Source organism: Nannobrachium achirus (assembly GCF_963921795.1).
Source record: "Nannobrachium achirus genome assembly, chromosome: 3".
Classification (NCBI taxonomy): Eukaryota; Metazoa; Chordata; class Actinopteri; order Myctophiformes; family Myctophidae; genus Nannobrachium; species Nannobrachium achirus.
This window is the reverse complement of record NC_137812.1, coordinates 63,785,460-63,802,833: the sequence shown is the minus strand read 5'-3', so window position 1 is coordinate 63,802,833 and position 17,374 is coordinate 63,785,460. Positions and strand designations below refer to the sequence as shown.

Sequence of the window (17,374 nt, the reverse complement as noted above, 5' to 3'; positions counted from 1 at the left end):
AATATATTGTATTCATTGTCACTCTACCTTTTGGAAATTCAATTTCTATATTATATACAATAGTATGACCTGAGAATTACTATAACAAAACACTGCTAGATCTTAAAGCAAGTGAAAAACCTCATACTGTTGCAATTGTCTCATGTATGTATTCAGACAATCGGAGATCTCTGCCTTCAGGTGATGTTAATTCAATGTGCTTTAGTTGCTAAAACTACTGTAGGTGGAAGCAAATTGGATATTTACAAAATAACTGCATTGCAGAACCAATGCGAATACTTTGGGGGAGGACCTTCATGTTGGGGTGGTGGTTTGGATGGTTTTCAAAGCGGTGAGCGTAGGTTTGTCTGCAGCCGTTTCCCCCACTGTTCTGGCAACTACAGTACATGGAATTTAGATGTCACCACCAGATGTATTGGTGGGCAGACATCTCCAATCATCTGGCTACACGAGACTACATCTTTTTGTTGTGTTCAGATATTATCAAGTCTCATAAAAAAAATCACACCTAGAGTGAAATGAGTGGTGCTATTTATGAGTTAATTTCATTAAGCGTCCCCACGAAGCTTAGCCAACAAACATTGGACAAAGCCAGATGTTGGAGCTTAGCTCCTTCCAGTAGCACTGTAAATTAGTGCACAGACTAACTGTATTTCATCACTCCTGCCTCTCCAGGAGAGCCCTCTGTTCCAGTTAAGCCTTAAGATCCTCCAGTGTCTCAGTTCATCTGATCTGGAAGAGGTGCGTCGCTACACAAACCCTCCAGAGGGGGTGGTGAAAATCATGGATGCCCTTTGTCTGCTGTTCAACCGCCCATGCAACTGGGAAAGTGCTAAACAGCTTCTTGTGCAATCCAACTTCTTCCAGGTTTGTGGGACAATATATGCTTTTTTTTTATCACACAAATCTTTTTGAAAAGGGCAGATGTAAGCACATCTCGTCTTGGTACTGAGTCAAGTGTCAATCATCAATCTATCAAACCTGACAGAACTGATAATATATATAAAAAATACTTAAAACTCAAATCCACTACGTATTTTAACAAATAAAACATTATTTTAATCAATCTGCAGGATTCTGTCTTGGAAGAGAAGTAGAATTATATTGTCACTGTCGGGCAGAAACCTTGTATCTCCAAGTTTCAAATTTGTACTTTTTTTTGCTAAGTAAAACCCTGCTTCATCATACAAGGCTGTCGCACAAAACTAGTGAAAACCGCAGATCTACAAGCACACAACGCCTCGCACTTGTGTGCTTGTAGATCGGCTTTTGGACATACAAGGTTTCCACCCGACAACGACAATATGAATGATGCTTCCAACTCCACTTTCTCTCCTATTATTTTTCTAGGAATTGGAGTTCTTTGACCGCCACGGACTGACTAAAAGTCAGCTGCAAGCCCTCGGCCAGATAGTTAACAGTCCTCACTTCCAGCCAGAGTGTGTGAGAGAGGTCAGTCATGCTTGCGAGTCTTTATGCAACTGGGTGCGAGCTGTGTACGAGTACGCCTGCATGGAGCGCCGCATGGCTGCCCAGGGAGTTAGCAAGCAGTGCTTAGGAAAGCTGGCCAAGGAGGCTCACGATGGCCTGGTCCTGGCCAGGCTGCGCAAGGAGGAGGCGTTCCGGAGTCTGGCAGACGCGGAGCGTGAGCTCCAGTTTGTGCAGGAGGAGTTAGTAGAGCTCTGCAGGCAGCTGAGTGGAGCCCAGAGCCTGGAGAGACATGCTGCCGCTGTCATCAGTCAGATGCAGAGACACTCTGCAGACTGGAACACTGCTGCTCAGGTAACACTCGTGCACTCACACATGTTGTAGGTTTAACACACTTCAAACTCTCCCACAACATACAGAAACGTTGTGGTGAGTTTGCATGTTCTCCCCGTGTCTCCTTGGGCATAGGCCCTCACACAAAAACATGCAGTAGTCCTGGTTTCTATACTACCTCCCCCTAGCCAGCCGGGTGCTCCCCAATGTCCCCTGGCGCGGCATGGGGGAGAGCGGAAACCAGGACTACAGGTTAGGTAGTCACCGGGTGAGAAAAATGGGTTGCAAAAAACGTGGGATAAAAAACATTTAGAAAAAGAAAAAAAAACATACAGAAACGTTGTTGTTTAGCTTGTAGATCGGCTATTTTCACTACTTCTTAAACATTTGTGTACTAATTTGTGGAATTTCTTAGATCTGTCTTTCTTTGTGAAATTACAAAAAAAAAACAATCATTGAATTTGTTTTCTAATCCATGAAAATCTTCCCTTTTTTTGTTTTGAAATAACAATTAAAAACAAAATGTAGTAAACAAAAAATAAAGGGACCCATAAAAATGTGTCCACGACCCACAAATGGGTCCCGACCCACTGTTTGGGAAACACCGGTCAAACTCATTCCGTCCCGTCCCTGTGCAGGTGTGAGGATTATTATTTCTTGATACTATTATTGTTAGCAGTTTCTGCGTATAGTCCTGTATAGATATTGAACGGACTTTCAATTGATATATCAATGTTGTCGGATGGAAACCTCAAACCTCAAAAAATTCTCAAAAATTGCACTAGCTCAAAACGCGCTGCATCACGCTTTGAGCTCGTAGAATGTCTATTATAGCTACTTTTGCCTGATACTGCATGTAGTGTGAAGAAGTAGGGCATTCATTTACAAAAAAAAAGGTAAAAATGTTCAAATATTAAGATAAGAGGTTTCTGCCCGACAGCGACGACATGTTTCAACAATGAGTCAATTGAATGTTTATAAATGTTGTAAATTTCATGTTTTTAATGCGCACAATATTCTAGGAGGCAGAAGTGAACAACCAAACCCTACCAGGGGACGCCCTTATCCTGGCCGCTGCCATTTCCTACTTGGGTCCCTTTGGAGCTGACATACGCACTGAGTTACTGCACAAATGGAGGGAGCTGTGTCTGACGGGGACAATGAATCTAAATCCCGAAGATCCGCGAACCTCCCTGTTCACGGACACAGACTGTTTCTGCTCTGAGCCCATCCTCAGCAATGCCATCCCTGTGGCTGAGAAGCTCCAGTGGGCCCTGGCTCGGGCACTAGGCATGGAGCAGTGGCATTTCCAAGGGTTGCCTGCCAGGCTGGTGGTAAAACTGCTCCTGTGGGGCTACAGAAGCCCCTGGGTTCGACACTGGCCTCTGCTGGCAGACACCTGGCATCACCAAGAGCTCATTGCAGGTACAGTACTGTAGGCCAGTGGTTCTCAACCTGTGGGTTGCGACCCCCAGGAGGGTCCCCAGAAGATTAACTTAGTGTGCATCATTGTTTTCTCACTCAACAGTAAACAAACCAGGATAAAGTTTAGGTGTATAGAGGGTATATGCACGGTTCTAAAGTGACAATTTAAGGACGTTTTAATGCCTCTAAAATGACAAATTAAACATTGGCCAAATTGTCAAATATTAGACAATTACATCCTCACAACGCCTCGCAACGTGAGGCGTTGTGAGCATGTAGATCTGCTATTTTCACAATAGAACCATGTTATGCAAAATGTTGTCTCAACTCTTTAGTGCTCATCAGGGTGGGGGGTCCTCAGTTAAAATTGATTATTTTGGGGGTCGTGGCCTGAAAAGATTGAGAACCACTGCTGTAGGCTATTATTGTTGGGCCCAATGGACATCATTTTACTGTTTTAGACATTATAGCTGGTGTTAATAAAAGTAATTGTATTACTGTTATTATAGTCAACAATATGTAGAGTTGAAAGTTCAAAGCCACATGACAGTGCTCAGCTAAGTTCCACTTTGGTGTAGAAATATGTGTTTTAAACCTACAGTGGTCTTTTAATGTAATGCCATCTGTTGTGCTAGGGACAGTTGGCTTTAAATGAAAAATACTGTAGGATACAAATTAGGAGAGAAAAGCACAAAAGAAAGGAATCATATTCATAATAGTTTGTTCTGCAGAGTTGGAGAAGGAGCCAGAGTATGGAATGGTGCTATGTGCTGATGACCCAGAGCTGCAGGACAAGTTGAAGCAGGCTGCTGAGAATGGTGGGTCTATGTTATATAGATTTCGGGTGCGTTCGGAAATGCGCACCGGGTGTGTGCTCAGTGTAGTGAGTGCAGTGGGCGGTGACGCTGTACAGTGCATTCAGTGTGGCTTAATTACGAACAGTTATGAGGCAGCTGTGCGCTTTTTTAGTCAGAAAGCTTTCTTAAAAGCAGCAGTTGCTAATGTTACGTTGCTATTGATAGGTAATTTAATTCATAACATTGGCCTACCTGCTGTTAGTTTACACGTTGATGCGTGTGTAACAATAAAGCCCAAAGGACCAATAAAGCAGCAAAATGGTGCATTTTGTTATCATATCCTATGCTGATTGTTCACAGCTGAGAAGCGTGAGACACCATCATGAAAATCAACCAATCAAAACACTGCACTGTCGCACCACACTGTCAAACCCCAACTTCTGAGCATGGTCGTTCAGTGCGCGCACTCAGAACACCGAGCACCGAGTGCACCGAATAAACGAACGACAACATGGCACACTAGTGCGTTGAGTGCGCATTTCTGAACGCACCCTATATGATTTGTCTGATGTGACGATAAACAAAATGCACAGTAAAGATGTAACTCTGAGAGCGTACAGTACAAATGTAACCAAATGCACCCTTGCCCATTTTTCTTTTTACCTTTTTTTTTATCCTGTGGTAGAAATTCAGTTTCAGCTTGACCCAGCTGGTGGCTGCTCAGGTGGTCATGATGTGCACTTGGGGTTAGCCGTTAGCCGGAGTATAAGTGCTTTGCTCGGGGACACTTTGGCCTTTTGATTAGGTGAAGCGACACGTTGTACGACACATTGTGCACTTGTAAATCAGCTATTTTCACTACTTCTTAAACATTTGTGTTCTAATTTATGGAATTCCTTTGATTCTTCTTTGATTTCTTTTCTGAAATTACTGGAAAAACATTGAATTTGTTTTCTAATCCATGAAAGCTTTTTGTTTCGCCCCAGGCTAGGGGTCCCTAGGTGTAGCATAATAAAATGGACTCCCTCTTCCCAGTCCCCAAACAGCCAGGCCACACAGGTTTGAAATCCCCAAACTTAAGGATTTATTATAGATAAAAGTCATGATTTAGTTACAAGTTACCTCAGGGTGGGATCATAAAATCCTAGATACAAAAACCTCTTCTTAATCTAATAACAAGGGGGTCACCCACCCCTACACAGAGAACTCTAACAAAACACAATGCTAAACTCACAACCACAGGCTGGTGAGGAGAAAGACATCATAGTGCTGGTGGCAGCCTTCTTTATAGATCACCACCTGGTTCAGGAGCCAATCACCATGCAGCATCCACCTGGTAGTCAACCACTGACATTCAGACACCACTCAGTCACCATTCACCCCATCTGGTTGTCAATCGGCCACTCACTCAATCAGCACCACTCAATCACACACACCAATGAGGGAAGAAAACACTACACAGGAAAAATATACACACAATGACCCAGGGTCATTATAGTTTTGCTTTTTTGGGACTTTTTTTTATAATAATTAAAAACAATATGTATTAAATAAAAAATCAAACCTCGGTTCGAAGTGAAGCGGTGAATCTTAGTATAGAATTGTCTGGAGAGCCGGTATGACAGCCGGTATAATTGGTTTTAAAAATATATATAAAAAGTCCTGCTTGCTGGTCTCTTAGTTGTTTGTCAACTGCATCCCTCTATAATTATTTCAGTTTCTGTTATCTTTGTGGCCTACTAAATTTTTCAACTTCTGCTAGATTTTCAATGTATTTACTCTTGTCTGCCTTAATGCTCCTTTTTACCATTCTGTTAGCATCTGTATATTCTTATTGTGCCTTTGCTTTTGCTCTTATGCGGCTTGTTGTCATTTCTGCAATAGGTGAGACCTATTGCATGTACAAGACAGATAAAACCTGAAGGCCAAATTATCATGTGAAGCTTGACCAATCCTCAAAGTATCCATTCATCTGACCGGGAGGGACACCGCACACATATTCTGGACGTACAGGACAGATAAAGCCTATTCATTCTGAACTGAAATGACCATATATGGACATGGGACACACATTTTGCTTTTTGAAAAAGCCTATTTATTCTGGACTGATATTTTGCACGTACGGGACAGGAAAAACCTGTTAATTCTGGCCTGGAGTGACCATATATGGACATGAGGTGACATACATTGTGTTTTTGAAAAACCCTGTTCATTCTGGACTGAGATCACCATATATGGTAATTAAACGGACATTCTGTTTTTGAAAAAGCCTGTTCATTCTGGACTAAAATTACCATATATGGGCGTGATACACACAAAGCCACTCATAGGAAGCGGTTTTCACCGCTTCAAAAATAAAGGGACCCATAAAAATGTGTCCACGACCCACACATGGGCATTTGTGGGTCAGTGGAAACACTGGTCAAACTCGTTCTGTCCCGTCCATGTGCAGGTGTGAGGGTGCTGGTCAGACACGTGGAGCGTGCCGTCCCCAGTCCACAGCTCCTGGCTGTGTTGGTGCATCATCCTCACCGCTCAGCGGGGCTCAGGCGGCCCCCCCAGCCGGCCCACCCAGACTTCTGCCTCTTCCTCAGCACCCACCTGCCCGTCCGGCTGGTCAGCAGTGGTGAGTGTCCACACGTTTCCTGTGTCCCATGAGCCTTGTGTGAAAGGTGGGCATCACTTCCTGTTCCTCTTAGCTGCTTCATTCTGGCTGGTTGCTGGGGAGGGGATGATAATATGATGTCATTATATCAGTGTATTTCAATTGGGCCTTTTGACTCAGAGGCTTTCGTAACCAAAAACACACAGGGAAGATATATTTGCATATTATAACCACACCTGGGGGTCTGTAAGAGCAGTGGTTCTCAACATGTGGGTCAGGACCCCCAGAGGGGTCCCCAAATTATTTTGGGTGGTCCCCAGATGATCAACTTAATGTGAAAAATTGTTCTCTCACTCAACAGTAAACAAACCAACATACAGTATAAGTGTATAGAGGGTATCTGCACATGTCTTAAGTGACAATTTAAGGACTTTTTAATACATCTAAAATGACAAATTATACATTGGTCAAATTGTCAAATATTAGAGGGTGAAATTGTGAAAATAGACGATCTACATGCCAGGCGTTGTGAGCATGTAGATTGGCTATTTTCACAATAGAACCGTGTTATACAAAATGTAATGCAACTCTTAGTGCTTGTCAGGGTGGGGGGGTCCCCAGTTAAAATATGATTATTTTGGGGGTCGCAGCCTTAAAAGGTTGAGGACCACTGTGTTGGAGTAATGTTAACTCCATAGACACATACAAAACAGAAAAAGTACAAAACTATGGCACCACCTCTTTTAAGTTTTGCGGGAGCTTCGTTTTTTTCTTATTTTTTTTATGCTGCACCCAGATGTGTGTGCAGTGCTGTGCATTACCTTGAACTGCACTTCCTCTGTGTTGCTCCTGTAGAGATCCACCCATCCATACTGGCAGAGGTGCAGGTGGTTGACCTGGCTCTGAGCTCAGCAGAGACCCAAGAGCTGATGCTGTCGCAGCTGCTGCTCCCGTCTGAATGTATGGAAGCGTTGAGACAGCAGACTCGGGTCAGCCGAGAAAAGAGGGCATTGCAGGACAAAGTGCTGCAAGAGGAGGTGAATCATTTTGCTATTATATCAAACAATTACACAGCCAGGTGGAATATAAGAGTGAAAACACTTTGAAGGTCCGACTATTATACAACCAACCAGTTCACACGGTTAACCAACCAATTATTATACAGTAGGTATATAATCTTATTTGGTTGGTAAAAATATCAAAATGGAGTTTTTTCAACTGTGGTTTCAAAATATATCATAATTTCTATCCACTAGAGGGTGCTTGTTCCACTGTGTACCTTTTTAATATGTTACTAGCATAAAATAACATGGAAATAGCATGGGAAAAGTGTGGTTGCCGTGACGCGAATTTCGCAAATGAATTTCGTCTTACCATTTGAATTTTCCACATTCAAGTCAACAGGGAAAATTAATACATTAATGGCCATATATGGAGATCTCTGTGTCAGTCCTTGGCCCTTTTATGCCCATATATGGAGATCCCTGATGTCATCAATATCAAACCCATATATTGACATACTGTGTCTGTCTCATGTGGTCAATGATGTCAGACATCTATGATGTCAGCCATCTCCAAATTTGGGAAAAGTTAAAATTTTAATTAAAGTCAATTGAGAAAATTAATTCATGAATACATTTGTATAAATGAAACTATATATTACGTATCTCTTAGCAAAATAGCACGCATGTATGTCCCAATGAAGCCGGTCGATTTGACATATTGCCCAAGTGCGTGCCCGCAAAAAGTGCGGCAAAAAAAGTTTTACTTAGGAGACGATGGAAGATGAAAGATGGAATAAAGTCGGACAAGTAGTCTGGTTGCCCTGCAGGGTCAACCACACAAACAATGTTTTAAATCATTTGTGTTACTGTATATACTTTTTGTTTTTTCTTTAGGTCTCTCTGATGGACTACGTCTTGCAGTCCTCTGTCCCACTGCAAGACCCTGAATTCCTCCGCCACGTTCTGGCCTGTCAGGAAGCATCTCAGAGACTGCGCGCTGAAGTCGAGCGGACGAACGTTGAGCTGGAACTCTACGAGTCCCAACTGTCGGCCGCCAGAGGAGCGGCGAGGCTGGCCGCCGCCCTCTACCGGGACCTGCAGGACGTGGCCCGTACGTCTCCCGTCTACTTCTTCCCGCTTCGCGGCTTCATCGCGGCCATGGGCCATGCCTTGCTTCCGAAGGGGGGTTCGAACGTGTCTAATACCGACGGGCGCGTGACAGAGGGCATGATATCAGAGGTCACTCACAGGTAGGTCTGTCACGATTATGACATTTTACATGACGATTAATTGTCACTCAAATAATTGCGATTAACGATTTAATTGTGTTTTTGTCGTTGACGATTACGTTTCTGTTTGGCTTGTAGGCTTTGAAGTTGCACATGGCAGATATGACACATAACCTAAATATACAAAGAAATTAAGGACATATTTGACAACTTGACTCTTTAAAAAGGACATTGATAGTGGAAATAGCCGATCTATAAGCTCACAGCGTTGTGAGCTTGTAGATCTGCTATTTCCACTATTTTTTTTCAATGTTTGAACATTTATAAACATTTTTCAACATGTAAACTATTATGACGATTATCACGAAATAATTGCGATTATGTCAAATAATTGCGACTAGACGATTATGTAATAATTGTGACGGCCCTACTCACAGGATGGCGTCCCACCTGCTGGCCCAGTACCAGCCTCGTCTCTTCCGGAGCCACGGCGCGCTTCTGAAACTGCTGATGTCCGTGACCCTTCTCCAGCACCAGGGGATGTGCTCTGAGGCTGAGAGAGCAGCCTTCCTCAGGGGACTGGGAGACCTGGATATGCAGGAACAAGAAGCCACAGTTGATGACTCCCCACTCTCCACCGCTTCACCCAGGGCAGCACCGAGGCGGGCCTTGCCTGGATGGATACCTCCTCAGCAGGCACGTGCACACATAGACATCATAGGGGGCTTGAGCCACTGCCCTTTTATCTGTCTGTAAAAAAGTGCCTTCTCCAGACCATGAATGCAGTTTTTACTATGGTGAAAGAAATGCAAATGCCCTCTTTCCATGCCATACCTGAAGGCAGCATTCAAGAGAATTCCCTTGTCCAAACTCTCCTGAACTTGAATGCAGCATCTCGTGTTGAAAGAATTGCCCTCTCTGTGTAGAAATCCATGCCGTTACGCCACATCTTCAATATTGACTTGATAACGCGTAGTTCAGTGTGGGATCACACCCCCCGAAAATAGCCGACCTCCAAGCTCACAACGCGTCGCGCTGCAACGCGTTGTGAGCTTGGAGGTCTGCTATTTTCGATATTTCCACCAAAAAGCCCTTTTAGAAATTTCAGCCCCTGCCTCTCTAACATTCTCTGCACCAGTGTTGATTTCGTCTACTAAAACTATGACGAAAAATGTTCGTCAACTACCTTTTTTCACTGATGAAAACTAAATAGAAACTAAATAAAAACTAAGCTATGGTGTCAACAAATAAAAACTAGACTAAAATTTCACTGTGGGGACTAGTGGAGAAGAGATCCAGTAGAACTAAAGACAAGTCATTTTATGTTTGGTTGCACTCTGAAAATAGCAGATCTACAAGCTCACAACGCGTCGCATCACGTGTGTAAAATCAGCCATTACGACACCATCAAGGCCCGCCAAAAATGTTTTGTCGACAAAATCAACTGTACATTTAGTCGACTAAAATATTATGATATGTAGTCGACTAAAACTAGACTAAAACTAAAACATTTCAGATTACTAAAATATGACTAAAACTAAATCGCATTGTATTCAAAAGACTGGAACTAAAACTAAATCAAAGATTTGCTGCAAAAATTAACACTGCTCTGCACGTCCCTGCTCCTCAGGTCCTTCCCGAGCTGGTCCGCCTGGAGAAGGTCCCGTCTTTCAGGGGATTGCTCTCCTCGCTGGCCTCGTGTCCCGGGCAGTGGAAGGAGTACCTGCGTTTCCCCTCCTCCACGGTGGCAGGGACCGTCCCCTGCTCCTCTCACTCCCATCTGTCCTTGATGCAGCGAGCTCTGCTGTGGAAGACCCTGCTCCCCCACAGCCTGGGCACGGTGGCAGAGAGCCTGGCCATCTGCAGCTTGGGCCTTTCTGGGAGCACGGCGGCGGTCGAGGCCCCTCACTGCGGCAACCCAGAGGGCCGGTCCCGGTTGCTTGCCACGCACGAGGGACCCATGGTCCTTGCGTTGCCCGGTCCAGGCGGAGAGAATTGGTCAAGCGTTCAGCCTCTTCACCTGCTGAGGCAGCTGATTACATACCGAGCAGATGCAAACAGGGTAACGGATTTTGAAAATGTTGAGTTACTAGTGTACCATAACATAACATAATTAAGGCTGTCACGATATGCCTAATCCACAATTCGATTCAACTTTCGATTCTAAGGTCACGATTCGATCCGATTTGATTTTTGATAGGATATACTATTTTTTTTAAACCTCCTTTTTTTTAGCACTGAGAGCTATATGACTATTAATTTAAGCTATTGTCTATGATTAATCAAGAAAAACACTTTTCCCTCTCCCCTGTCAGAAGCATACATGTGCTGGATGCACAGGAAAACATAATGCCTTGTGGTTCGGACGTGCAATTGGACGTGCGCATGCACGAAAGTGAATCGCGATTCGGGTTGTGATTTCGAGTCACTGAATCTAACGTCAATTGCGGTTTGATTTGCGATTCGAATCAGAATCGTGACAGCCCTAATAACCATAGCTTCTCTTTTCCCTATTTGATGTGTTTCTAAAAAATTCTGTTTTTCAGGTTCATTTGAAAGTAATTTCATTTGGAAGCAAGTGCGAGACAGAGGTCGTCCTCTCAGCGCTGGACAGAGCTGTTTCTGATGGTCACTGGTTGGTTTTTAACAACTGCCACCTGTTGGAACGATGGGATGAAAAAGTAATGCTACGCCTTAATCAACTGGCTTTGTCTTCCAGAGGTAAGCTGTGGCCTTTCCTCTAGAGATAGAGACACCCTTTGATCAATTTCCAATTGGGTGTAAAGAGATTTCCAGACTAGACGAATGGGGGTTTTACTTTTAGACTCTTGTCTTGTTGATACATAACATAACGTATTCCGTTCTTGGACGTTGTTATTTATTTATTTTCGTTGCAGGTGCAACTGAAAATTGATTATAGAAGTATACACATAATAGTTTTAGGGAACTAGGCATATATAGACAACATTTAAACCTATAATTCTAAAAGCAAAGAAAAGCCAAAATGAATCTAAACATTTACAAATATTACACATAAAACTACAGTGAACATGGTGCAGTCTCAGTGCAGTGTAGATAATGGTAGGTAGACGATTTATGACCTGGACAGCATAAATTCATTTCAGGTATTGTCTACGGTAGACACACATTTTATATAATATTATTGCCCATATTGCAGAAGAGAGAGAGAGAGAGGGAGGAAGAAAAGAGATTGTTTTCTATATTCTTGTTCATAGCTCAGGGGAAGAGAAACCGTTATTAGAGCACGAAGGGTTCCCGAAGGGTTCCCAGTTTGAATCCGGGCTCCCCCTGAGTTAATGTTGAAGGGTCCTTGGGCAAGACTCTGAACCCCACATTGCTCCCGGTGAGCAGGTTGGTGCCTTGCATGGTTTCCTCCGCCACCGGTGTATGAATGTGTGTGTGAATGGGTGAATGTAATGCTCAATCTCTGTAAAGTGCTTTGGATAAAAGCGCTATATAAATGCACCATTTACCATTTATATTCTTTCTCTTACTTAGTGCCTTACTACTTACTGTACTACTCCTGCTGTTACAGTATGTTGTTTTACCTTATTTTACTAGGCTACCTGGCTGATGTGCAGGCAGGCGAGGTGGTTCATCCAGACTTCAGGCTATGGTTTATAACTAGAGGATATACCTCATGCTGCATTCCTGGTAGGTCTCTGTACATGACAGGAATAGATAGAACATCTAGATATGATGCTCTTGATCACCCACTACCTAGCCTAAGGGAACATTCCCTTTCACACTCACAATTGCTATGGGGAAAATGATATTTTACCATGTATTTCAACCGTAAAGCTTTTTGCATAGCAGCACAACTTGCCAAAAAGTCGAGACTAGTCCATCTTCTTCCTTTCAGATCAGATTGCAATGCCATCCATCCATGGATGGCGATACCCAGTCAAAGTTGAGCTTTTGTGCATACTGTACCTTGTCAATATCAATACACATCAACATGGATGAGAAACTAGTAGCTGCTTGAAGTGAATGCAGACCTGCATTCACTTCTCAGAGTTGTTTGATCCTTCTTTGAGGGAGTACAAGAATGTAAATCATCGTACAGATTTTTTGCTGTCTGATAAGCCTTCGAACTGGCCTTGCTGTCATCATGTCAACCAACTTCCTCAAAGGTTGATAAAAGTGGATGAGGATGTTGGTTGATTATAGCAGCAGAACACAGGATCTTATAAATGCAGATTGTCGTTTTCCCACATAATGTAGCTCAATGTGAACACCCCTATAGTCTTACAGATGATACTCTTATAACGATTATTATTTCATTTTATCTACTCCACATACGTAGATACAGTAGATGTAAGCACTTTACTTTCATTCCTGACATTTAATGGATTGAGTACTGTAACCCTATGCTACACAGGGCCAGGGGTATGTGCCTTTAAATATGCCTTTAAGTTGTTGGCGGGTGGCAGAGGGGTATTATGGGATGCGCTTGGTGCTGTGTTTACTTCTTGTTCAGGTAGAGAAGAGTGTGGCCACGCATATGAAAAGCGAGTGATATTTTATTTGTTTACGAGTGATACTGAAGATAGAACCCTGGCTGTTATGAATATATTTTGTTATTAAATCACCAGTTCTCCAGCACAGACTCCTTACTTATTTTAGCATAGAACAAGTTAAGGATTACTCTGAAACGAAGAGGAGGACGGTGGTTATAGTACAAAAGAACCCCAATGGAAACAAGCAGTGCTTTCTTGGGTTTAAATCCTCTTAGCAGACCTTGTATTGCACTGCACTTTCCTGTGCTTTTTCTGCAAACTGCTAATAGAGTATTCAATCAATCAATCAATCAATGTACCGTAGGTTCTAATGTATTTACTTATTTGGCATGACATCCGTAATGTTAATTCATACATTTGCACCTCTGAGAGTGTACAGATGTAACTAGGGCTGTCACGATATGACATTTTACATGACGATTAATTGTCACTCAAATAATTGGCGATTAACGATTTAATTGTGTATTTGTCGTTGATAATTACATTTCTGTTTGGCTTTTAGGCTTTGCAGTTGCATATGGTAGATATGACACATAACCTAAATATACAAATACATTACTGACATATTTGACAAGTTACTACTTAAAAAATAACATTGATAGTGGAAATAGCCGATCTACAAGCTCGCGATGCGACGCGTTGTGAGCTTGTAGATCTGCCATTTCCACTATTTCTGACATTTTTCAACATTCACGATTATGACGATTATGACAAAATAATTGCGATAATGTCAAATAATCACGATTAGACGATTATGTAATAATTGTGACAGCCCTAGATGTAACCAAATGGACCCGTAAGTATTGGCATTGGTGCGTTCCTGCTGAGTGAGTCCTTCCACCTGTCCCCTACTGCAGCTGCGGTGAGAATGAGGGCCCTGCATGTGGCATGTGACTGTCCTCGGGACGTGAAGGAGGAGCTGGGCACCTCCCTGTCCCAGGTGCTCTCTGCCGTGCAGTCTGCGGGGACGTGTGACAACATGGAGCCCTTCCTACGCTGTGCCACCGTCCACTGTGTCTTACTGCAGAGGCAGAGCTGCACGAACCTGGGCCAGAGCAGCACCTATCACTGGTGAGGAGACCTCTTCATCAACACTCTGGGCTCTATTGTGATTGTGTTAACCCATTTAGGCCTAGAATTATTGAATGCTTTAACCAGTGAAAAATAGCAGATCTACAAGCTCACAGCGCGGCACCGAGTGCCGCGCTGCGAGCTTGTAGATCTGCTATTTTTGAAAAAGTCGTGAACATGTGTCCAAATCTTTGAATATATGTATTTTCCAAGCGAACGTTTGTAACTAAAATTTTGCTTCTGGGGGGTCCCTGGAACTAAATATGTTGAATGGGGGTCATTGGCCAAATACATATCATTTTGGGGTCCTTCACATGAAAAGGTTTGAGAACCATTGACATAGTAGTCTCTCAAGAACAGACTAACTGAGCTCCATTTGAGTGAAAAGGACCTTTTCTTTGACGATGGCTGGCCAGATTGCTGACATAGAAACATAGGTTTTTCAAAAAATCTTTGAAGGATTCAAAAGACACTTTTCAAATTTTCATGATTTTTTTAAAATAGCAGATCTACAAGCTCGCTGTGAGCTTGTATATCTGCTGTTATTCAATAGTTAAAGCATAAAATAATGATACACAATAATGTGTACCCGTTCTAAACCAGCTTTTATGCCTTAACTTAAAGGCCTGTCCATACTGTCTCCGACCACCAAACTTTTGGTTGGGGAGTTCCGACTTTCCTACGTGCAGCTTTCACAACTCTTAATTCGGGGTAATGTTTTTCAGAAGATGCGAGTGACGTCATTTTGTAGTTGAACCGGACCTTTCCGCGAAAGGTTCGGTGGTCGGAGACAGTTTGGACAGGCCTTTAAGTTAAGGCGTAAGAGCTGGTACTTAAGACAATCAAAATAGGGCCCTCTATCTCACTTACTCACACACAAGCACGCACGCACGCACACACAGACTCTCCCTCACTCATTTTGCACTACAATGAAATTGTAAAAGTTCTTTGATACGATCTTGTTTAGAAATAATAGTTAATTAATCACTTAATCAGGGCTCTATGATTAATTGGAATGTTAATACGAATGCCTCTGGCATGGATTAGGTATTTCATACAATCAAATTTAGATTTTCATCGTTAAAATAACAATCTCTCTCTCTCTCTCTCTCTCTCTCTCTCTCTCTCTCTCTCTCTCTCTCTCTCTCTCTCTCTCTCTCTCTGTAGCCTTTTATGTAGGGAGTCATCGCCAAACCACTAGCTATGTGTTCATTGTGTCTCTTAAGGAAAAAGAAAAAGAATTCTCATGAGTCAATAGCTACGTCAATAATTGTATACACTTGGTACAAGATGTATTGGTATGTACAGTATGTGTGTATGTGTTGTTGTTGTTGTTTAAGGACTCAGGAGGACCTCCAGGCCTTGGTAGAAGCACACGTTCACATTGCCAGTCGCTGTGAGAACAAAATGGAGGCTCTGGAGTACATTGCAGGTGAAGCCCTCTAGTTCTAGTGAAACGGACCTCAGTTGAAAATCTCTTCACCAAAAATAGCTGATCTACAAGTCCACAACACGTTGCACGCGACACATTGTGAGCTTGTAGATCTGTGTTCCACCCCCAGAATATATGGATTCTGGTGTTCAAGTGGTTAAGTGGAGCATTCGATTATGGGTACAACAGTGGGGACTACCCATAAGTCCGAAGGTTCATTAGTCCGAATTTAGTTAGGGTTACTGAGATTAGGGTTAGGGTTAGGGTTAGAGTTAGGCATAGTATTCTTAACAGATTCGAACATATGAACCTTCGGACTAATGAACCTTCGGACCAATGCCATGGCACAACAGTTAATGGACGACTTCACCCAACTCTAACCCTTCACCTAACCCTAACCCTAACCCTTTTCAACCTATGTTAATATAACTGGTCTCGATCACTAATGCTAAAATGATGTAATTATTTTCTACTCGGCCTGTGTCTCATGGAAGGGATGTGGACAGTTCAGAAACCCGCCTACCAGTGACATCAAGAATGGTACCATATTATCCTGAACATTAGTGAGGACCAATAATACGAAGATAGGTTGAAAATGGATGAAGTCGTCCTTTAAGTGAACTAATATATTATTTTATTTTTGCGTTGATTTGTTCATTGCTATGCTTGCTTAACCCAGTTCCTTTGATCTCATCTTTGTTCCCAGTCAACCTGGTGCATGGCGGCCAGGTGTCAGACCCTGCAGACCTGGACGCGGTGGCCAGTGTTGTGAAGGCCTGTCTTAACACTGCATCTCCACTCCGTGGCAGTGGCCCACATGTCCTCGGGAACATCATCAACATTCCTGGACACTTTGCTTCTGGCTGCTTTGGCAAGACAATTACTTCTGTTATGATTCCATTATGATCAATTATTTCCTGATGTTCCTAGTTATGTCAGCATGGCAAGAAATCATAAACAAACTAAGGTGTGTGAGTGTCAGTGCCACAGTGTGGGTATTCATCTGTATGTTCTATGTAACCACTTTGAACCTGGTGTAGGCTACCTATTTTGGGCGGTAACATGTCCTTGGTTCGAACTCCCTTTGGTCCGACCACCTAAACCTAACCTTAACCCTAACCCTAACCTCAGTGACACTAACACTGGTGAGTAGCTAACCTGCCGACACTGGTGAGTAGCTAACCTGCCAACACTGGTGTGTAGCTAACCTGCCAACACTGGTGTGTAGCTAACCTGCCAACACTGGTGTGTAGCTAACCTGCCAACACTGGTGAGTAGCTAACCTGCCGACAGGGGTTCGGACCAACGGGAGTTCGAACCATGGGGCAGTACCCTTTTGGGCATGTCATTATAAGTGAAAATTTTCACAAACAGCTAAATCAGCAGATCTACAAGCTCACAACACGTTGCATCACTGTTGTACAATGACATACTGTATAAAATACATGGCTGAAGTGGTTAAACATTGTCTTTTAGATAGGGATCATTTAATCACTGAATTGTTTTATA

General features: G+C 42.9%; 2 protein-coding genes across 5 annotated transcripts in view; both read left to right on the top strand.

Moving 5' to 3' along the window:
• The window catches only part of LOC308281136 (extracellular serine/threonine protein kinase FAM20C-like), a 77,723-nt gene that overhangs the window by 49,059 nt on the left and 11,290 nt on the right, over positions 1-17,374 (top strand). The window lies entirely within an intron of this gene.
• dnhd1 (dynein heavy chain domain 1) overlaps positions 1-17,374 on the top strand; it is a 54,510-nt gene that overhangs the window by 33,764 nt on the left and 3,372 nt on the right. For both annotated transcript variants that reach the window (XM_080721227.1, XM_080721226.1), the window contains 14 exons: positions 676-867; positions 1,351-1,782; positions 2,784-3,186; positions 3,918-4,004; positions 6,436-6,609; positions 7,444-7,625; positions 8,487-8,842; positions 9,259-9,517; positions 10,452-10,883; positions 11,368-11,542; positions 12,404-12,496; positions 14,220-14,433; positions 15,774-15,865; positions 16,572-16,736. In XM_080721227.1, coding sequence (XP_080577353.1) covers positions 676-867; positions 1,351-1,782; positions 2,784-3,186; positions 3,918-4,004; positions 6,436-6,609; positions 7,444-7,625; positions 8,487-8,842; positions 9,259-9,517; positions 10,452-10,883; positions 11,368-11,542; positions 12,404-12,496; positions 14,220-14,433; positions 15,774-15,865; positions 16,572-16,736 — 3,256 coding nt within the window. The remainder of the gene's footprint in view (positions 1-675; positions 868-1,350; positions 1,783-2,783; positions 3,187-3,917; positions 4,005-6,435; positions 6,610-7,443; positions 7,626-8,486; positions 8,843-9,258; positions 9,518-10,451; positions 10,884-11,367; positions 11,543-12,403; positions 12,497-14,219; positions 14,434-15,773; positions 15,866-16,571; positions 16,737-17,374) is intronic.